This window comes from Leucopleurus acutus, assembly GCF_964270905.1.
Source record: "Leucopleurus acutus genome assembly, chromosome: 7".
In the NCBI taxonomy this organism is placed as follows: Eukaryota; Metazoa; Chordata; class Mammalia; order Artiodactyla; family Delphinidae; genus Leucopleurus; species Leucopleurus acutus.
The window spans coordinates 3,156,204-3,178,088 of NC_139150.1; the positions used below are offsets into that span (position 1 = coordinate 3,156,204).

General features: G+C 57.4%; 1 protein-coding gene across 3 annotated transcripts in view; it reads left to right on the top strand.

Annotated features, from left to right (window-relative positions):
• COL5A1 (collagen type V alpha 1 chain) overlaps positions 1-21,885 on the top strand; it is a gene marked incomplete at its 5' end in the record, with an annotated part of 154,471 nt that overhangs the window by 107,528 nt on the left and 25,058 nt on the right. For all 3 annotated transcript variants that reach the window (XM_082843342.1, XM_082843343.1, XM_082843344.1), the window contains 19 exons: positions 147-200; positions 602-655; positions 4,868-4,912; positions 5,047-5,100; positions 6,401-6,445; positions 6,963-7,016; positions 8,049-8,102; positions 10,688-10,741; positions 11,510-11,617; positions 12,903-12,992; positions 13,089-13,142; positions 14,423-14,530; positions 16,693-16,800; positions 17,998-18,051; positions 19,118-19,171; positions 19,253-19,360; positions 20,203-20,256; positions 20,357-20,464; positions 21,681-21,734. In XM_082843342.1, coding sequence (XP_082699468.1) covers positions 147-200; positions 602-655; positions 4,868-4,912; positions 5,047-5,100; positions 6,401-6,445; positions 6,963-7,016; positions 8,049-8,102; positions 10,688-10,741; positions 11,510-11,617; positions 12,903-12,992; positions 13,089-13,142; positions 14,423-14,530; positions 16,693-16,800; positions 17,998-18,051; positions 19,118-19,171; positions 19,253-19,360; positions 20,203-20,256; positions 20,357-20,464; positions 21,681-21,734 — 1,314 coding nt within the window. The remainder of the gene's footprint in view (positions 1-146; positions 201-601; positions 656-4,867; positions 4,913-5,046; positions 5,101-6,400; positions 6,446-6,962; positions 7,017-8,048; positions 8,103-10,687; positions 10,742-11,509; positions 11,618-12,902; positions 12,993-13,088; positions 13,143-14,422; positions 14,531-16,692; positions 16,801-17,997; positions 18,052-19,117; positions 19,172-19,252; positions 19,361-20,202; positions 20,257-20,356; positions 20,465-21,680; positions 21,735-21,885) is intronic.

Sequence of the window (21,885 nt, forward strand, 5' to 3'; positions counted from 1 at the left end):
ACCAGGCAGGGCGCGTTCCGTGATGACCGTGTCCTCGGCCTTTGGAGACTCCAGCCTGCTCCAGTCCCCTGCCAAGCCACGCTGGCTTTCTCTCTGCTCAGAGAAGTACAGAGCTGGCCGTGGATTCACCTCCTTTATTTCCCCAGGGAAAACTCGGAGTCCCAGGATTGCCCGGCTACCCAGGAAGACAAGGGCCAAAGGTAACGTACTAATTCCCTTGTTAGATTTGACAATTGGCGTCTCCCTGCCCCGCACACTATCACCCATTCGCCCTCCCTGGCGTAGCTGCTGCGACAAAGCAGAAGGTCACAGTAGCTGTGTCTCGGTTCTGCCCCGTTCACCACCATCTGTGGTAATTCGGCTAAGTCAGAAGGAAGGGGCCTGGACAGTTAGGTGGTAAGGGGCCTGGATGGATGGTGGGTAGATAGGTGGGTGGTGGGTGGGTAGACAGGTGGATGGATGGTGGGTGGATGGGTGGTGAGTAGTGGGTGAGTTCTGTCCGAGACCATGAACTCTAACGGACTCTTCCTGCTGCACAGGCAGCATCGCTCGTCCTCCTGACCAGGCTCTCAAGCCTCTTCCCTGATTAACTCTCTTTCAGGGTTCTATCGGATTTCCCGGATTTCCTGGTGCCAACGGAGAGAAGGGTGGCCGGGTAAGGACGGTCTGGCCTCTGCTCAGGCGGCTTCTTCTGCTGCCTTGGTATTTCGCGGGTATATTCTCCAATACATCCTGTTTATTCTCGGGTATATTCTTGGGTATATATCTATTTTTTATATATATATATATTATTTTATATATATATGTTATTATATATATATTATATATATATGAAAATATATATTTTATATATATATATTATTCTCGGGTATATATATATTTTGCGGGTATATTCTCCAATACATCTCACCCACTTTGCTGCCAAAACTGCTTTCTGGAACAGCTGACCTTAAGCCTGTCCACTGAACGCTGGTGACTCTTGGCCCCCCGGGCGGGGCAGTGCCGCAGTAGAAAGGGCAGCGGGCCTGAGGGCAAGGCACGCTGAGGAAACAGTGCTTTCTCATGCACAGCCGCCATCCTGCCATCTCTTTTGGGTCACTGGCGAAACCCAGATTCTCCTCTTTCAGCCCAAGTGACTTTCCCTCCAGGCTAAGTTTAAAAGGAAGGAAAGGAGTTCTGCCTTGTATCTCATGGACTCTGCTCTCCCAGGGTCAAGTCGCCTCCTTCCTCTTCTTCCCGCGCTGCCGCTGTCACGGGACCCCGCCAGGTGCCACGCGCTTTGCTTCCCTCTGTTGTCCCCCTGAGGGAAGGTGATCCGAGGGCTCAGGCTGGGGGAGCCGCCCTCCCGGCCCGCTGCCGGCCCAGGCCATCCTGCAGGAGCTGCCCTGAACACTGCTTAGGGAAATCATGGGACAGGAAGGGTCCGCCTGGGCCTTTGGACTCGGAGCGGCCTTGTCCACAGGCGTGGGGGGTGTGTGCAGAGCAGGCCTGGAGAAGACGCTGGGCCCAGCCCGGTCCCCTCCACCCCGGGCTGGTCCTCCCCACGCAGACGGACGGGCTGCCTCTCCTCAGCGTGCTCGCTACAAACTAATGTTACTGCGTTTGAGCGGAGACAGTGAGATCTCTTGAAAGCAGGGAGGAAGACTTCAGCCATCCAAAATCCGCGTGCACGAACGTGTCTGCCAGGCTCACAAAAGAGAAAGACAGGGACTTTTCTGAGTGCAAGTCAACGGCATAACCACAGGGAGACCTTTATCTATTTGTCTGTATCGGTGTCTAGATGTATCTATACCTGTGTCTGTATCTGCAATGTTTAGATGTATGTCGTGTCTACATCATGTCTGTGTCTGTGTCTGTAACTGTCTGTGTGTCCATCATCTACCTGCCTACCCGTCTGTCTAGTTCTTCCTGGTAGGGACAGTCTGACTAGTGTCTTCAGGGAAAGACTGTCATTTGAGAAAAGTGGTCCAGGGTCTGGTACAAGCGTGGGAAGCGCGGGGTGGCGGGGTGGGCAGCCCCTGAGCTCGTGGAGGGCACAGGGCTTTCCGCGCCACGTTGCCGTGAGAGTCCCCAAGAGGGGTCATGACGGTTAACGGGGTCATGTGATGTGACACAGGCCCTTCCGTGGAGGAGCTGCACTGCAGGTCCAGGCCCCGTGGGGTCACGTCGAGCAGCAGAGGCCTGGCCGTGGCTCTGGGGGCCGTGGCGCTCTGGTCCAAGCTCTGCCGCCCTCTCCTGCCCCTCGTGCTTCTCGGCCTCCCCAGTCCCGAGCCGAGAAGTTTGGGCAGATGCCTGGATGCCCCCCGGCCCTCACGGGCCATTGTTCCAGTGCGTCAGCACGTGATCACCAGGGTCACCACTGAAAACGCGTTGTTGGAAAGCAGGGGGGCCTGGGACCGGGACACTTCCTCCTTTTCTGTGGTTCGGACGTGGTTCCTGGGGTCTGAAACCTGGACACCCCGAGGAAACGATCTACTTAGGGATTGACAGGGTTGCATGTGGCTGTATCGTGGCCACATGGGTGGGTGTGGCCGCCAGCATTTAGAGAGAGCTGGGATGGCAAAGATGCCAGCTTTTCCCGAAGGGAGAGGTTGGGCCGTGGTCAGGCATGACTGGAGCACACGTCTGTTCATTGTGGGAGAGATGTGTCCAGGCACATTTTCCAGGGGAAAATGGCCACGTCTGTCCCCAGGAACCGTCTGAGATCAGCCGGCTCGCGGCGGACAAGTTAGCGCCGCCGTTTTAGTGCACGTCCTGGCAGACGGACAAGCCCCCGGGTCTGAGACCCCGAGCGTTCATTGTTTAGCCGTGGGCTCCGCATGTCCCTGCGCCCGGGAGAGGACCCTGGAGTCACGAGACTCAGCACTTACGGCACGTCTGCCCGTCCTCCCCTCCGGAGAGACAGATGCCTTTATTCTGGAACCTTCCCCACGGAAGGAAGGAGGAATCCACCCAGGCTTTCATCGGGGGAGCAACGTGGGAGGTTTTTAGAGTAGCTCTGGTCCCCGCTCTGGTGTGGAGAGCGGATGGGAAGGGAGCCGGCGGGCTGTGCTTCTGTGCAGAGGTCGTTTTACTCTCCTTTTGGACATTCTGGTCCGGTGGAGGCTTCTAAGTGCTAGGATGCTCAGCGTGACGGGTGGCGTGTGTGCTGATACGCGTGTGCCTCCCGTCTGACAGCTGCTTGTGAGCCGGCAGGTGCCCTTCTGTCCGCCTCATCCTGGCCTCTGCGGAGGGGCTGGCTGGGTTGGGGGACTGCTGGCTGTGGATTCCACGTACAGCCGGCTGTCATGTGAGCAGTCGACAGTCTGTCCCTGTCACTGGCCCGCACCCCGGGCCGAGGCGGGGTCCCCAGCCGGCCCTGCCTGGGAAGAGCCAACCCCTTAGGAGCACCACCAGCGATCGGAGGCTTCTGCCGCCTGCGTCGGGCATGTTGGCTCGAGCAAGGCTAGTTCTGGGAAGGCCCATGCCTCCCCCGCAAGGGCACAAGGACAGGCGCTCACGGGAGATACTGTTAAGGAAGCCGTGGACGGGGCACCTTCTGTTCAGTGACGTAAGTCACCGGGATGCAAAGCCCTGGGTTTGTTTACAAGGAAACCTGGAGAGCATTGGCACCACCTGGGAGGCCTGACAGAATCCGTGGCTGAGACTCTGTTTTGCTCCCAGTGCCCGGAGCACAGTTAGTTTAGGTCGGAACCCAGAGCCTTTCAGGTGACGAGATCAGAACTGCGACCTGGGTCGTGGTGTTGGGTGGAGGCTGGGCGTGAGATGACGTGCCAGCTGGACTCACCCGCAAATGCCAGGGAGGCACCCGGGTGGGTCACGGTGTCTCTGCTGGTGGAAGTCCATCATTTGAAGAAAGCAGATGTTTCATTCGTTGTTGTAGGCAAATGTTTATTTGAAGCCGAAAGATCTCGTCATCTAATGAAAGCAGCGAGAGCAGAGTGCATCCTTAAAAAGCATCATAATCACCTCATTATCATAAAAGGTTTTATTAAGCTCACTTCAAAACGGGAGGCTCTAGAAAGCAGTTTTGATTGTGGCAGTGAATGAAAGATGGTGAGAGGAAATGTATCAGGTGGCCTTTGGCAATACAGATCCATCTTGGGCTTTATCGTTAGAAACCAGAAAAAAAAAAAAAAAATTCCCGGAAAATGCATGGAGAAGTGGTGGAGATATAGGAGCCGTGATCGATCCATTACTTCCATGTGCTATAGGTAAACTGCACTTACCGGCTGTTATATATTTGCTTTAGAAAAAAACAAATGCCGTGCATTTGTTTTCCTTGGTTTGGAAAATGCAAAACCACAGAGAGAGAAGGAGTCTCAATTCTATTAGATGAGAAGCAAATGACTCTTGGATACATGATTTATGTATTAAATTGCAAGTTTGTTCATTTGCAGCGCCTGTTGAAAATTTAATGGCTAATATCCTTAACTGTAGCAAAAGTAAATTATGTAGGAAAGGGGTTGACTTCCTTCTCTTTTCTTGTAATAATGATTCCCCCCACCCCTGCTGAGAGAGAGAGAGAGAGAGAGTGGAGAGAGAGATGAAGGGGGAGGAGGGGGGAGGAGGGAGGGCTAGATGCTTTGAGGGAAGGAAACCAGATAAGCGTGGTTAACATCCATCAGGCAGCAGGGAGAAAATTGGATTTCAGCAGGCCTTGTACAGAAATATAAAGCTGTGTGTATTGGATGTGCAGTGGATCCTGTCACCCTGAAAAGTCTTCCTTTAAAACAAAGAGAAGGAGGAGGGGCTTTCCTAGCTTCTGACTTCGCGGGGTCTCTCCATCACCCAGGAGGGGGGCCACCGCCCAGACAGTGACAGGTGTGTCAAGTGACTGACCGACACCCTTTTTCTCTGATTCCAGGGCACACCTGGGAAGCCAGGACCACGGGGGCAGCGAGGCCCAACGGTAACCCTGGGCGTGAGGGCCATCTTCCAGATTGGGAGCGGGTTGTGGGAGCATGCCCGGTGGGGGGTGGGGGGAAGGAGGCATCAAGGGTGCCGAGGATTGGCGCTGACCTGTCTTGTTTCCTGTTTGTCCAGGGTCCACGGGGTGAAAGAGGCCCCCGAGGCATCACTGGGAAGCCTGGCCCCAAGGTATGTGTTCAGTATCCTCTGTGGCCCCGGGATGGACCAAAGTTTTGTTTTGTTTTGTTTTGTTGCGGTACGCGGGCCTCTCCCTGCTGTGGCCTCTCCCGTTGCGGAGCGCAGGCTCCGGACGCGCAGGCTCAGCGGCCATGGCTCACGAGCCCAGCCGCTCCGCGGCATGTGGGATCTTCCCGGACTGGGGCACGAACCCGCGGCCCCTGCATCGGCAGGCGGACTCCTGACCACTGCGCCACCAGGGAAGCCCTGGACCAAAGTGTTTGATGCACCAGAATGTCAAGCCCCTGAGGGTGCCCCATGGCCCTTCTCACTTGAAAAAATAAAAGAAAGAAAGACGTTTTCTTGGGGGTATTTAAGACGGAGCTGGTCTCCTCCACCAGCCCTCGGATGGGTTAGGTCAGGTTGAGTCACGTGGCAGAGGCTGCCCGGGGCCATCCCCCCGTGGAACTTTCCAGCCAGAAGCCCCGCAGCTCCAGGAGGTGTGGCCCAGCCAGGCTTTGGACAGATTCCCCCTCTCCCCGCCGCCCTAGTTCTGATGGGGAGGTCTCATTTCTTCTCTTGAGAAGGGGCTTGGAAGCTGCAGAGACATCTTTGCTGCGATTCTAAAGCAAGTTCTTCCTGCCCTGGTGAAAGATCCCCTGGGTCCCCTCCTCCTGCCCTGGGGCCTTGAAGCCAATTTCGCGCCGTCCCCCACCGCCCCACCCGCCACCGTCAGTGTGGAAACAAACCTCGGCCAGGCGGGCTGGTCCTGTCCTGTCCTTTCCAGGATGTGATCTGCAAAGTGCATTCCTGCAAAGGAGATGGGCCCGCTGCTGGCCGAGGTGCAGAGCCGGGCAGATGTGACGGCCCGGGGGCTACACACATCCTTCCCTGACGAGCTCTGAGCCACGATCACGCTCCCCGGAGGCTGACTTAACGCTCAGCTGTTGCCCGGTGCCGGGTGGGCCCTGGGACGGGGCCTGTGTCCCGTCTTCTCATGAGTTTGGGCTGCACCCCCTGGTGGAAGCGTCGTGGCCTTTGTCCCACAGCGGGAGAGTGTTCTCCTGGAATGTCACAGCCGCGGGGATGCCCGCTCAGTGTCAGGTGTGCCTGTAGAGGCAAGGGGACAGGTGGCCTTTGGGAGCCACGGCCTGGCTCTTACTGAGAATCCGGTGGGGTGAGCCTCCACGAGGGCACACGTGCAGTATGTGACCCTGAACTTTTGATGATGTTACAGGCCAGAGTCTTTGCTCAAATATAGTAGGAGTAGAAATAATAATAAGCTTTTCTTGACCTTTCCCTCCCTTCCCAGGGCAACTCTGGAGGCGATGGCCCGGCCGGCCCTCCGGGTGAACGGGTGAGCATCTGGACACATCCCGGAAACATCTCCAGGAACATGTGCAGGAAAGCAGCCTGCCTTAAATAGCCCCCCTGCATTCTTCCCCAGTGGGCGGGGGAGAGGGAGGCTAGCCTTTGACTCTGCCGAAGGAGAGGGTTTTCCTAAAATGGAAAGGGGGTCAGAGGTAGCCTTCCCTGGGAGTAGAGTCTTCTATTGGTTGCAGATGGAGAGCCCATCCACTTGGCCCTTGCCTTAGGGTTTGGGGGGACAGTGGCTGAGATGTCAGGAAACTGGGTCCTGGGCCCGTGCTGCCCCGAGGGACCTTGCTCTGTGACCCGGCCTCCTCGGCCCCTGACTGGACTTCTTTTCACATCGGTGAGGGCAAGGGCTGGAAAAAATAGAGAGAAGGTCATGGGGAGCAGTGATAAATCGAGCCTGGTGCCTGTGCTCAGAGCGCCGACGGCGAGGGCTGCTGGGCCCCCCAGATGCTGGGGAGAAGATGTCTGTCCTCATACTGGCCATTCTCTGTCCTCAGGGACCCAACGGACCCCAAGGACCCACGGGGTTCCCTGGACCAAAGGGTCCCCCGGTGAGTACTGCGTTTTCCCTGTGGGGCTGGCCCAGGATTTCCCAGAGATGTTGGATCTTCCCCGAGGCTCCAGTGGCCTCCTGGCAGCTGGCGGGTGGGGAGGGAGACCTGCCCGGAAGCTCTGGCTGGAGAGAGCTGCTTTTGGGGAGCATGGACCCCTCTTTCATTTAGACCATCACGATTCTCTAGTTGGTACTGTCTTAGGGCGCTAGGGCTGCCATAACAAATGACCACACAGCCGGTCACTTAAAACCACAGAAATGTGTTCTCTCACAGTCTGGAGGCCAAAGTCCAAAATTCAGGTGTGGGCAGGCCTGGCTCCTCCTCTGAGGGCTCTCGGGGAGAATCCGTCCCAGGCCTCTCCCAGCTTCCGGCACCTGCTGGCCGCCCTTGGGTTGCAAGTGCTCACCCGGATCTCTGCCTGTGTCTTCTCCTGGCCTCTCTGTCGCTCTGTGTCTTCAAATTCTCTATCTCTATCCACTGGTCGCTGGATCAGGCCCCACCCTAACCCATTCAGACCTCACTTTGACCTAATCCCACCTGCAAAGACCCTATTTCCAAATGAGGCCACGGTCACAGCTTCCAGGGGTTAGGACCTCAGCCTATTCTGGGGGAGACACAGCTCAACTCACAACAGACACAGTATGTTTCCTCTGAGAAAGCGAAACCCCTCGTGGTTGGAGCTCGTGCCTAACGGCGCTTGCTTGGGGGCAGGGGTTAGGGAGGAGTTTGGCCTCTGAGCCAGACACACTTGATCCTCCTTCACCTCCCACTGGCTGGACCTCAGGGAGCTGCTGACCTCTCGCTGCCTTGGTTTCTCCCCGTGGGAGACGACAGTGACCCTCAGGGTGGTTGTGAGCGTTCAAGGGGACGGTGCCCAGACCCTGGGTCCCACGTGGTACTCTTCACCGTAACTTTGCCGTCGTTGCCTTGGAAATGAAGTGGCAGCTTTTGTTGCCTGGTGTGGCACGAAACCCCGAAGGTGTGTGCGTCTCAGAACAAAAGGCAACTTCCTTCCTTTGCTTTCTTCAGGGGCCCCCGGGCAAGGATGGGCTCCCGGGACACCCTGGACAGAGAGGAGAGACGGTGAGTATGGGCAGGGCTGGGGGACCTGGCCTTCGCTGCCCATCAGCTTATGGGAGGCGGTCAGCCTCGGGAAAGCCCCTGAGGGCCGGGCCATCTTCTGTGGCCTCGGGGAGAGCCCAGCGCAGGCAGCAACCCTGTGACACTCTGTGTGCAAAGGCAGGCGCTGGCTGCAAAGTCATCCTGGCCAGTTTGGTCCAAGGTCACACGTGAAACCATCATGACACAAACAAAAACCTAGCGCAGCCGCCTTTCCTTCCTCCCACAGCAGTCTGAGTGTGGCCGGTTTGTTCTGTGTGCATCTGATCTGGAAAAGTCGTTGGGAAGATTCTCTGTTTGTCGTTTGGTTATTTTATGCCGCCCCCAGCCCTGTCTGTCCAGGCCCTTCCGGCCTCGGGGTTGACGGCAGGGGGCCTGGAGGGCTCCTTCCGAGTCCCCTTTTATAGGAAGGAGGACAGGTGACCGGTCAGGGTGGAGTTTGGGCCCTTGGCTGTGCTCAGGGCCAGCATCTCTGCTGTCACAGGCTCTCCTTGACCTGGCCCTGACTTGTAGCAATGCCCGTTCCAGCCTTTGTCAGCTGGACTTAAAGGACACCCGCATTTCTTAGTTCTAGGAAAAGCATTTATCGGAAATGTGATGACGTTCTGGTCCCGGGAGCCACTGGGGATTCGGCCCAGCTTCACGTTGTGTCCCCTCCAGGCCTGTGCCCCAGAAGGGCGTAGGCAAACCTGTGACCTTGGGGCTCCAGGCTTTGGACAGTTGGGGACTCACAGCGCCTGGTGACGTCCTTGTCACCAGATTGGTGGAGAGTGGCCGAGAGGCCCCCTTGTCTCTGCACCCGGTGTCCTTGTGGCGAGAGGTCTCTGGCGGGCGCTCCCAGGAAGAGCAATCCCCGTGAAAGGGCATTTTGCGGGCACATTTAATATGTTTAATATGTTCTTGGTGACTCTGCTTAAAAGAGTCCCTTTGTCCCTCTTCGGCTCGTTCCGATGAAACGTCTTCTAATTGTACCATCCGGGTTCCGCACGGCGCTCCGTGGCTGATGAATGGAGGTTGCTTTGCTCTTTTGTTGATAGAGAAAAATGAAAACGTTCCTAGCTTTGCATCTTCTTCTCTAACGCTTCTCTGAGGAGACAAGATGGAAGGTTTCACGTCGTGTGTGCTTTTCCCCGTCTGCCTTGTTCTGGGAGGAGGCTGGCAAAGTGATGACGTTGCTTATTTTTGCTGGGAAAGTAGGGCAGGTTCTTCCCGGCTCCACCTGCCACGCCCAGCTGCCCCCGTAGACTCGGGGGCACCCCCATCCAGACCCTCCTGGGGTGGCATGTCCTCCACGGGCCAGTCCAGACGCCTCCAGAAAGGTCTTCCCTGGGGTGTTGCCTTGTGCTTTCTGTAGAGGCTGGAAACACGAGAGGTCACGGCATCTCCTAAGTGCAACCGCAAAGCCCGTTTCTCGGGAGGGGCTGGAGACGGATCCCGGCCTCAGCAGCCGTGGACGGTCCCCGCAGTGGACCACGCGGGGGGCCTTGCTTGCCTTACACCCAGGCTCCTGCCTCCACTTGGGCACTGCTGCCCGGCCCGCCGAGCGGGAGGTGGCCTCGACCTGTCCGCCGTTCTTTGTTTCTGACCCTGTAAAGGCTGCCTACGGGGAGCGCTGCATCGACCATGGCCGTATTAGTCCATTGCATGCAGCTCAGCGGGGCCTAAAGAAGGGAGCCCTCCTGGGATCTGCCGAGGGGCCGAGTCCCCTGTGGGTTTGTGAGGTCCAGCGGCTGAGTGTGACGCCTCCGTCGCCGGCACGCTGGCCGTCGTGCAGTGAATTAGAGGCGCTCGCTCGTCAGCCCCGCGGGCAGCTCACCCTGCAGCTCTCGCTGTGGCTTTCAACGGGGCACCTCCCTCTCCAGACTCTAAAGAGTTTCCGCTAAAATCCTCCCGGGCGTAGCATCTGCCGTCTTCCCCAGCATCGCGTGACACCTGCAGGTGGCATCGCTCTGTAGACGTGCCGGAAATTAAAGTCGCGTTGCTTTGCCGTCAGCCCTCTCCTCTGGAGGAGAGAGTGTGCAGTGCAGCCAGATGGGTGTCTCCGTGCCGCTGTGAAGAGCAGAAGCAAGAGAGTCCTGTGCAACCGAGCTAAGGATATCTCCCAGCCGCTGCGCTGCAAGTCCCCACCGCGTCCCGGTTTCAGCCAGTGCAGAGGGACGCGGCAGTGGAACCACCTGCCCTGCCCCGGGAGCCTTGGTGACAGCAGCAGGGCAGTCTCCACAAAGTCACTGACGAGATACAGCCCAGGGGTGGCTCCTGACAGGGGACACCAAGTCTGCTCAGAAAGTGAGCGCTTAGTGGCGCCAGAAGGATGAACGGCTTCAAAACATATTTCTCAGCACGAACCAGGGCGACGGGAAGCAGCTGGTGAAACGAATCCGTCTGGCTTCACGACCTTCCTGAAATTCACGCAAAATGAAACGAGAGAAATGGCCCTTTGAAATGAGGGCTGGGACCTCCACTGTTTGGGGGTGGGGTGAGGGCTGGCGGGGGCGAGCCTTCTGTCGGGTCGCTCTGGACATCTCAGTGTGCCAACTCTCTCTTCGCAGGGTTTCCAAGGCAAGACCGGCCCTCCAGGCCCCCCGGGTGTGGTCGGCCCTCAGGTGAGATACAGCATCCCCTGGTGTCACTGGTCGTCCTGGGTTCCCACCCACACAGGAAAGAGAGTCTCGCTCGGGACGGAAGTTCCCCACCGTTCTCAAGGTCTGGGTGCGGCCAAGAGGGCATCACGAGGCCCGTAGTGCTTGTTAGAGATGTGCTCCGTGCAGGGGACCAGGTGTAGAGAGCAGGGCAGTGATCTGTTGACATGGACATACACGGAGCGGGCAGAACCATGGGGGCTGCCAGGCCCGTGGGCAGCCCACCCCTTGGTGTCCATGCCGCCTGACTCCCCGCCCTGGATCCAGTACCCAGGGCTGCTGTTCTCATCGCCCGTGGATCAGTGTGAGGACGGGCTTGCAGGCTCAGAGCCACACAGCAGGGTGCAGTCGCCTTGCTTCTCAGAAAGTTCCCACCTAACGTGGCAGTGGATAAGGTACTGCCCCAGGAAATGCGGGTGCGCTCCCCGCTCCCTCTCTCTGCTGGTTTCCCCGTGACACCCTGGGAAACGCAGGCCCTGCCCCACTTCACTGGGGAGGAGACACAGAACCACTGGGCCAGGCAGTGGCTGTTGAGAACCACCCACCTGGTTCGCTTTGACCTTTCTGGATCTTTACCGGAGGGAGATGACTTTCAAAGGAATGTGGAGGTCTAGTGGGCTTGCAATGGCCCTTTGCCTCTGTGGCCAGGCTGTCCTTAGATGTAGGAAGAGAAGGTTACTCCCTTGCGTGTCCCTCGAACACGGTTTATGGCTGACACACTTTTCCCAACAGGGTCCCACGGGAGAAACTGGTCCCATGGGTGAGCGTGGCCACCCTGGGCCCCCGGGCCCCCCTGGTGAACAAGGGCTCCCGGGCCTGGCCGGAAAAGAAGGGACGAAGGTGAGTGTCCGGGACGTCCGTGCCAGGTAGACTTTCCCAAGGAACCATTTCGGCCTTTGGTCTGCTTTTTTCTGAAGAGTGGGTAATTCTCAAGCAGGTGCTCCTCGTGCCAATCGATCCCCCAAACCAGGAACTTAGTTCAGCTTCTGCTCACTTTGAAGGGGAGCTGAGCACACCTGCCGCCCGGATGGATGTGACGGGGGCTGGGGACCACCTTTTCCCCGGGCTGCCCACGCCCATTCCCAGAAATGGATACAACTCTGACAATTCATGTGTCTAAGTGGGATTTAGCAGAAAGCGACCCTTTAAAACACTGCCCACTGTAAGACGTGAAAGAATAAATATTAAAAATATCTATCCCCACCCTGGGTACCCCAAGCTGGTGGTTATAACTTTCTGTGTTTTAGCATAAAAATGAACAGCCTTCCCGTTTTCAGCTTTTCAGTGAGGGACACAGGAAGGATAAGCTCTCCAGCCCCTTGTGTGAACACATACAAGAAATTAAACTTGAGAAGTAATCCAATAGTGAAAAAATTACACACACGTATGTAGGCACGCATGCATATATGCTTGAGTACATGTGTATGTGCTTGAAAAACGACACGCGTATGTGTGTATATAATACAGGGCCAGGTGTCTGGCCACAAAGGGAGCTCTCTGAGTTTGGGAAGGGAGCCAAGGGCATGCTGGTTTGAAGACCGATATGCTGCCATGTTGGACCCCAGAGAAAATTCTGGAAGATGTCAAAGCTTTAGTGAACTTCAGGGAAGGTACATGCCCAGGTGGAGAATCTTTTCAGAATATGTGGTTTCGGGCTCGAGACAAGTGTCTTGAGCGGCAAGTCCTCTCCAAGGCAACGCTTCCCGTGCTTCGGCCACGGACTCCTTCCCCTGAGCCCAGTTTTCGAGGATCCCCAGATAGATGAGAAGGGCAGACGTGGGGTCCTAGCCCCGGCTCAGCCGTCGTGGCCCCGAAGGACATGGTGGGGGCCTGGGCCTCCGTGGAGACGACTGGAGTCCCGGTCGGAATCCGTCCCCAAGCCACACGCAGAGCCAGCCCGCCGCACAGGCCCCCGGCTGTGAGCTTGGGCTGCGCTCCAGCGCGTGGACCTGCCAACCAATGATTCGAGTCAAGACGCGGAGGTTCCTTTTAAAGCCAAGTGCCCGGGGAAGCCCCACCTCCAACCCAGGTCCCGAGCGGATCTGGAAGACCAGGCCCCGCCCAGCTCCCTGTCCACCCTGGTCTTGGGCATCGGTCAGAAACTCACCTATGGCTCTGATTTCAGGGTGACCCAGGCCCCACCGGCCTTCCTGGAAAAGATGGCCCCCCAGGGCTACGTGGCTTCCCCGGGGACCGAGGGCTTCCTGGTCCAGTGGTGAGTGAGGGGCCAGCCGGGGGGATGGAGCTGGAGGCTGCCCAACCCGGGGGGCCTCTCCCCTCGGTGCCCTGCCCACATGTTGTTGCTTTGCAGGGGGCGCTTGGACTGAAAGGCAGTGAAGGCCCCCCAGGCCCGCCAGGCCCCGCGGTGAGTGTGCTGGCTCAGCACAGAGCCTCTTTCCCACCCTCTGCTCTGCAGGCAAGACGGGCGTCCCGAGGCCCGGGGAGCACGCACACCTGCCCTGGCCCCGCGTGGGTCCTGGGAAAGCTGTGGTGGTGGAGCTGGGCTTGGGAGGGACGTGGACGGTGTGCCCGAGCTGGCAGCCGGTGACGAAGGGCCAGGGGCGGGGGCGTGTTGTATGAGGACAGCTGGAGAGCCGGGCGGTTTGGAGGAGGGCTGCATGGGCCCCCCAGCCTGTGGAGGAGGCTTCGCGTGGGTCTGGTCCCGGAGCAGCCGGGACGGGCACGGACACACAGCTCCACGGCCTCGAGAGCGGGGCTGTCCGCACGCCTGGGGCTGCCCAAGGCAGAGGTGACCCAGCACAGGCGGGAGGCCTGTCCCCCAGAGCTGTGCTGTCTGTTAACCTAGGTGGTCCCCCCCAACTTTGAGTCTAGCTACAAGAGGCTTGGAGATCCAGAGTTTCCAGACCCTGGGCTGTGGTCTGGGGGAATCGGGGTCCGCGAGAGGCTGTGCCCACGCTCCAGAGACACGCCCACGGGCCCCCTGCTCTTGCCTTTTTATGGAAATGCGACATCTGTGTTACTTCCCCCTGCCCTTCAAATGAGCCCGTCTGACAGCCCCCTCACTCACCTACAGAGTGGGGCTTCAGGAGCTGCCCCTGGCCCCTGGCTGGGTTTGAGGGTGGACCATGAAATGACCCCCCCCTTCCCCTGAGTTATGGGCCATTTGAGAGAGACAGTGACGGGGAAGTCAAATACTGCCTTTCCTTGTGATAAGGGCCAGGAACAGGATGAACACCCCAGGCAACAGTGGTCTCGCGACGCTGAACCCCTAGAATTAGTCCAGGTGTCCACCTGTCAGCCCCGCTCCTGGGCCAGAGCCTCGCCTTAAAACGTACAGCGTGGAGGAGCAGGGCAGCAGGCGGACGCTCTGTGGCAGGCAGACCCCAAAGGGCAGAGTGGCTGCCAGCGTCCCAGAGGAGGTCATTCAAAGCCAGGACTCACGGAGGGAGGATGTGTTCTCAGACACTGCAGAGCGACTTGGAATTATGGGTTGGGAGCGAAGAGGGCGTCAGAAACACAGCCCCAAATGCTAGACCAGATAGTTTGTGTTTGCAAAGGGCCCTGGGGAGCTACTGTGGGCTCTAGAGTGAGAGGGTGAGTGGTATGACCAGGCGGTGCTTTAGGAAGTTGTATCCATGCATTTGGAGAGCCTTTGAAATGAACCACTTTCTTGCCTCGCCCCAGGGATCTCCAGGGGAGAGAGGTCCGGCCGGTGCTGCTGGGCCCATCGGAATTCCAGGGAGACCTGGGCCCCAGGGACCTCCCGGGCCGGCTGGGGAGAAAGGAGCTCCTGTAAGTACTGCCTCGAAGGAGCTCTGTCCCTGCCCCCGTGTTGTCCCCTCCCCAGGCATTTCCCTGGGGGTTCGCGGGATCGGGGACATGGGGGCAGTGTGTGGTGTGTGCCCAGCTGTCTTGATTGAGGTCCAAGGGCCGATCACAGTGGCGGCCAGGTTCTTTCCCGGAGTTGCCTGAGCTGGAGGGGTGTTCGGGGAGCGTCCGGGCCAGGCTCGGCCGGTCACACCCACGCATCTGGGCCCCAGCACGTGCAGGCACGGGGAGGGGTGGAGACAGTGTGTCCAAACGTGGCGTTGGCCCCGGTCCAGGCTCTGGGTGCCCTGTGTGCACAGCCCCCTGCCCCCTGGCCCGGGCCCACGGCTGGTCAGTGTATGGGAAAGGTGGGTATTTGGGGTGGTGCTTGCGGTGTTGGTCTGGGGGTAGGCGTGGAGAAAGGAAGGGACGGGAGACGTGACCGGCAGATAAGCAGCTTCCTCCCAGACCCCTGACAGCCGACCTCCCAGTGAACCCCAAGTGTGATCGCCCCAACCTGGAGGCTTTGTGAAAGCTCAGGGGCAGGGGGTCTGGAGTCTTGCTTTCCATGAAGGGGGTTAGAGAGACCCTCCCTGTCTAGACACCTCCTGGGAAGCCAACCACCAGCCCCTTCCCCAAACGACTCCCCAGAGCGCCCCCTTCCTGCCTGGACGTACCCTCACCCCGGCCACGTTTCACGTCTGCCACGTGATTTTGGAAACGCCCGCCTGCCCCTGCATTCAATCAGCCATGGAGACAAATTCCAGCTCAAACCTCCCTTTCGAATTCTGAATGTCATAGGAGCCCGAGTTCCGGGGTAACGGGCTACAAGGATGGTGTCCCGTTGAGTTAAGACACCTGCGTGGATTGATTTCTGTTAGAAGGGGCGGTTTTCCTTATGTGTTTCCCTGTCCATGGCGCATGGGTAGAAGGAGGGCCCTGGTTGCCTTCCCGGCCGAGAACTCCCCATGGGAACCACGCTGGACACGTGGGCACCGTGGAGGATCCGATCAGTGTGTCATCGGCAGTTCTGATGGCATCTGCTCCTTCCTGTGAGGCTCCCAGGACACGAATCCCGCTGAATTCTGCCCCAGAACCCTGACTCTCGTCGGGCGCTCGATGCATGTAGAGCACACACAGATGCGGTTGGAAACGGTTGAGTTCATTGATTCAAGAGAGTAAATACCTGAGCAGAAACCTCTCAGGGTTGTATCATCCTGTGAAAAGCTTGTCATGCTTCCAGAGTAGCTGCAGGAGAAGAAAAGGTCAAACAAAGGTCAGGTGTCATGTCGGGCAGGAAGGTTCCCTGTGAGCCACAGTCAGCCTGGGCATTTTCTGGCTTCACTGGGGAAGAACTTTTATCAGGACGAACTAAATCGAGGAGCAGGAAGTGAACTGTGCAGCAGGAGAGGGGAAGAGGGGGCAGGAGAGGATGCCGGCCCAAGTCCGTGACTGTGTGACTGTGCACTTCCCCACCCGTGTCCCCTCCCCAACGTCCACGCCTCGTTCTGTGCCTCTGCTGGGAGAAGGGAATCCCGGCTTGGGTGAGAAAGTTCCAGCCACTCACAGCGTGGAACGTGGCTGGTAAAGTTAAGCAAGAACTCAGTAAGGATCATTTGAGATGACCAAGGGGGCAAATAGGAAAATGAACCCAAACCATGAGGAAGGGAAGATAGGAGCGTGTGTGTGTGTGTGTGTGTGCATGTGTGCGCACGTGTGTGCAGGTCCGTGTGCTCTTGCAGGGAGGGTGTTTGCAGGGAATCGGGAGAGTAATAAGCAAGTTGGCCGAGGCCGGAGCTCAGGCCCTCCTGGCCACTGGCTTGGACGGACCCAGGAATCTGGTTGGCGAGGTTTGAATCCCGGCTCTACTGCTTACGAACGAGGCTCAGTTTCCCCATCTGTAAAAGAGTAGCCCTTCCTAGGATGGGCGAGGATTAAATGCAGAGATGCAGGGGAAGGGGTGATACAAGGCCGGACGCGGAGCCACCCTCGGTGTATCCGAGGGAAATCCATTAGGACCGTGGTGATGGTCCCTGCCCAGGATCTGCCCACTTCCTGCCTGTGGGCCTCTCTGTGGGGGATGAGCTGGTGGCAGGATGTTCCCACGATGGAGCTGCCTTTGAACAAGGATCTCCTCTCCTCTTTAGGGCGAGAAAGGTCCACAAGGCCCAGCTGGCCGAGACGGTCTACAGGGTCCCGTGGGGCTCCCTGGTCCAGCTGGCCCTGTGGGTCCCCCTGGAGAAGATGGAGATAAGGTAAGAAGAATTCGGTGAGGTCCCCCAACCTGGACCATGCACAGCCAAGCTTGGCCAGTGCTGGCAGGTCAGAGCTGGCGGGGGGGTTCCTCCTTTTTTTCTTTTTGTTTTTGCGGTACGCGGGCCTCTCACTGCTGTGGCCTCTCCCGCCACGGAGCACAGGCTCCAGACCCGCAGGCTCAGCGGCCATGGCTCACGGGCCCAGCCGCTCCGCGGCACGTGGGATCTTCCCGGACCGGGACACGAACCCGTGTCCCATGCATCGGCAGGCGGACCCTCAACCACTGCGCCACCAGGGAAGCCCGGCGGGGGGGGGGGGGGGTTCCTTTTCAACCAAGGGATGCAGGTGACGTAGGGGCTCTGGCGACAGAGGGACCCCATACTGCCATCCGACATTCTTGGCGCTAGTGGATGATTTCGGAATAGCTCACAAATAATGGTAATAAATGAGATCTCTGACATGCTTGAGGGGATTTAGACGCTGCTTTTCTCTTGGGTAGTTTTGGTGTTGCCAGAGACGTTTGCTGAAGCAGCCAGAGCACGGGAGAACGCTCTCAATCATTTCAGATTCTAAATCTGTGGAGCCTGATTTAATGAGGTTTTAGTCAATGTCTGTTTTTAAATGTGTCCACTTCAGTGATCAAGGCCCCCTTCCATTAAGAACGTGCTTTATAATCCTGACGCTGTTACTGCCGTAGCTTGTATTTCATCCTCCGTCTAATGAAGACAGTGACATTTATCTCTTCGGTTTAACTTTCTGTTTATGAGAACTTTCCGGTGACATTTCCGACTTCGTCACCTCTGCAGCGATGATGCCTTGCCTCTCAGGGTGGGAGACAACCCTGCACGGCAGAAACACTGGAGAGATTTTAATAACTTTGGAAGCGTAGTAATTGAGTTGTCTTTATTATACTGTCATGTCATCCAACTTGACAAAGTAAATATTTCCATTATGATTTTTTATCACACTTTCAAATCTGGTACAGTCCTGCAAAGCGTAAGATCAAGGCCTCATCCCTTTTAGTTCTCTTATTAAAAAAGAAATCAAATTAATATATGGAAATGTTTCTTCTTAGGAAAGTTATAGGGCCCCCTGGAGAGATTATTCTCACTCTCCAAGAAAAATTAATTAAGGGGAGCAGATAACGTGCAAATGATCATTGGACCGTCTGATGGGCCTTTCACATGTTCCCACAGGGGGAGATCGGGGAACCGGGACAGAAGGGGAGCAAGGGAGACAAAGGCGAACAGGTAAGGGGCCACACGAGCCACGTGCAGGGCCACCAGTGGAGCCACGGCACAGGGCTGTGTGCTCGGTGTGGCTCACGCTCAACACTGACGTGAACAACCGTTATAGTATAACAACATTCACACCGGTAACTGATGGGACAGAGCTGGGCTTTGGGCTTTCCTTCCCTGTTGAAATCTTGTATGTGTGCGTGTGCCTTCATGCGTGTGTGCATGCACAGCTATGTGTGTTAGGTGCACACGTATGCGTGTAACATGTATCTGTAAGAGAATCCCTTGTTGACAGATGGGCAGAAAGCACTCACAGGTTTTGTGAAGTAAAGCAGATTCAGCGTTTTTGTCCTTGAGGTTTTCGGTCCCACAGACATAATCACCGCCCTCTGATGCTGAGGGCTGCAGGATGTTCCAACAGAGGCAGCACCCTGACCAAATGCCTCTTAATTTTCCCTTAAAAAAAAAATTCTGCTTTAGAAATACTGGTGCGCTCTTGCAAATGGCCTGTCACTTGGCTGGCAGCTCCGCCCGGTGGCTGTGGAAGGAGGCCTGCACAGCGGACCTTTTCGCCAGGCGTGTCTGTTCCCAGGCAGACAGTGACCACGTCCCTGTTGACCTGGGGCCAGTCAGGCTTCCCAGGACAGCGACAGCATGCTGGCCTCTCTCGTGCTCTCCCTGTGCCAACAGTGAAATGTGCCTGGGGGCAGGCATTGTGCTGCCAGGTGTGGACTTTGGAATCAGTCCCTTGCTTGGCCACGGATGAGCCGCGTGATCCCGGTCCTCGTTTTAAAATGGGGCCTCCGGGGCCTGTGTCATGGGTGTGTGGTGGGGGCCGAGAGGATGCACGGTGGCCTCTGGCGGGACGTCGGTGTGGCTGTCCCCCCGCCCCTGACAGCACATGCTCAGGGTTGAACAGAGAGCATCACGCGTTCCAGAGCCGGCAGCCTGGCCCAGGACGGCCAAGCGTGGGTGCAGCCCCGATGACCTTGGCTGCAGAGCCCCTGCGCGCGCTGGCCTTTCTCCCTCGGCCTGAGCTGTGCCTCAGGAAACAACTCTCTCTGTCTCTTCCCCACAGGGTCCACCTGGGCCCACAGGACCTCAAGGCCCCATTGGACAGCCAGGCCCCTCTGTGAGTATCAGAGAGTCCCCATCCCTCGAGCTGATGTGGCCCCGTACCTGGCCCTCACCATGCTCAACGGTCTCCCTGTAGGGAGCTGACGGCGAGCCAGGTCCTCGTGGCCAGCAGGGCCTTTTTGGGCAGAAAGGTGATGAAGGTCCAAGAGGTTTTCCCGGTCCCCCGGGACCCGTGGGGCTGCAGGTAACAACGGAGTTTGCGCTTGCTTCCGCTGATTCCTGCATCTTTGTGACGCCTTCCCCTCCCCTCCCCTGCCCTGCCCGGCCCTCCTGTCCCCTCCCTCCTGTCTTCTGAAAGCTAAGGCAAGGCTGCAGGGGCGTCTCCATACATGACGTGCTGTGAATTCTCAGAATTCCAGACACACCCACATTCACTTCTCTTAACCGGTGACATTTGTGAATTTGCTCATTGTAGAACTGTTGGGAACTACAGATAAACTGTTAGCAAAGGAAACAAAAATGGCTTCTCAGCACGTGGTGGTGCCTTTCCACACCTCCTAAACGCCTGTGCTCACACACACACACGCGCACATGCATAATTCTGTTCGGTTTTTGCAAACTGCGACTCGTGCTGCATGTATAGAGAGTTTGGATCCAGCTTTTCCCACTTCCTTTTATATGACACGTCGCGTCAAATGTCATTAAACATTCTTGGAACACATCACTTTTTATTTATATTTGAAAACGTGACTCTCAGTCACTGCCTTGTGTCCCAGCATATGGTGGTGACGTAACTGATTCAAACATTTCCCTGCTGGCGGCTCATGAGGGTTCATTGTTTTATGGGACGCCTTCAGTAAGCACCTTATCAGGAAATCGTTGCATACTTCTCTAATTCTTTCCTTGCGCTAATTCTGAACCTTGGGATTTGGGGGACGTGCTCACATGTGGCTGTGCGTTGAAAAGCACATTCCTGCGGCTTTTGAATGCTCGGTTTGGGGCCTTGCTGGGGAGGTAGCGCAAGCTGTGTGTTGGGGGATAGAGCCACGCCCACGTGCCGAGTTTCTGATGAATTCCTGTTCTCAGGGTCTGCCGGGACCTCCAGGAGAGAAGGGCGAGACGGGAGATGTGGGTCAGATGGTGAGTGGCACTGGCTCGTGGAGACCCGGCCATGGTGGCTGGTTGCTGTTTTGGTAGATGTTTGTGTTTTCTCTGGGCTCAATGGCTCTTCTTCTCCCAGGGTCCCCCAGGTCCCCCCGGCCCCCGAGGACCCTCCGGAGCTCCAGGTGCTGATGGGCCGCAAGGCCCCCCAGGTGGAATAGGCAATCCTGGTGCAGTGGGAGAGAAGGTGATTCACGCCCCGTCACTGTCCCGGTGTATGACGTGCGAGCATGTGTGTGTGTGCGCGCGCGTGTGTGCGTGTACACGTGCACGTACCCATGTGTATGTGTCCACCGCATACACGGAGATGTCCAGGTGCACTGCTGGGCCATTCCTGTCAGATGCATTTTGAAACTTAGAAGATGTGTGCAATGGACCTGGGAGCCCTGCCCTTACCCAGGAGATTTTCCAAACGATAACAGCCACCAGTAAAGGCCCCGCCACCCCCTCCTCTGAGATTTGGCTCTGATAGACATAGTTATCTATTCCTTGAAGTGTGTAGTTGCTACCTTTTCAACTCCCGTTTCCGTCAAATCCTGTTTTCTCATAGCCCCGGGTCCTCTTCCTCTGATCTGGTTAATGTTAGGGCTTGGGCCCTGGAGATGACGCGAGCACATTGGACATATGCACGTGCACACAGTGTGTACGTGCCTTACTTGTGTGCACGTGTGCAGCGGGCGAGATGGTGCCAGAGTCTGACTCCACCTGGGCCCAGGAGTTTGCACTACTTTTAAAGCACTTACCCCAGCTCCTTGGGGGTGAAAGGAAGGCGATGGCTGTGCTCCCGTGTTTGCACTCCTTTCACGCCGTTCCAGAACTTGTTTTCTGACATCAGGCCATTCAGCTGAAAGAAGTCTCCCATCGCGGCTCATTTCTTACGATAGGAAAGTCACAGAGAAACATACCTGCTGAGACCACCAGTGAATGGCGTGCGACCTCTGCTCAGAGCAGCACGCTCTCCCCGTGCCCTCCCCACCCGCCACAGGGCACGTCCCAGCTTCGGCCGCCACCACTCTCGCCCTTCCTGCTCTGTCCCACCTGCCGGCAAACGGATCTGCCTAGCTCTCCCCCTCCTCCTTTCACCTGGCTTCTCTCAATCGTCCTCCAAAACTCACCTGCAGCATCCCTTGCTGGGGAAAGCCATCTTTAATGCCCCCACGTACCCTCCGTGCCTGCTCTGTGTGTGTCACATGCCTGTGTATGTCACTGTCACCGCTTTATCCCTGGGTCCCTCACCTGTCTCTCCTCCAGTCCTGGGAACCGTCAGAGGACAGTGACCGCGTCTCACCCCCGGCCCCCTAACCTCCCCCACCCAGCCCAATGTCAGGGACGACTCGCTAAATGCCGGACGCTGGAACCGCTGTTCTCATCGCTGCTGTAATCACATCACGTTTCCTCCTTAGGGTGAGCCCGGCGAAGCTGGAGAGCCTGGCCTTCCCGGCGAAGGGGGCCCCCCGGTGAGTGGGTGGGCTTTGGGGGAGGAGGGGATGCGGTGTGGTTGGGTCCTGGGTGGGAGGCTCCTGCTCTGCCTCAGTTTCTCCATCCTGAAATGGGAGTCACGTCTCCTCTCGTGCCTACCTCACCGTCTTGCTGGAAAAGAGCGGGAGT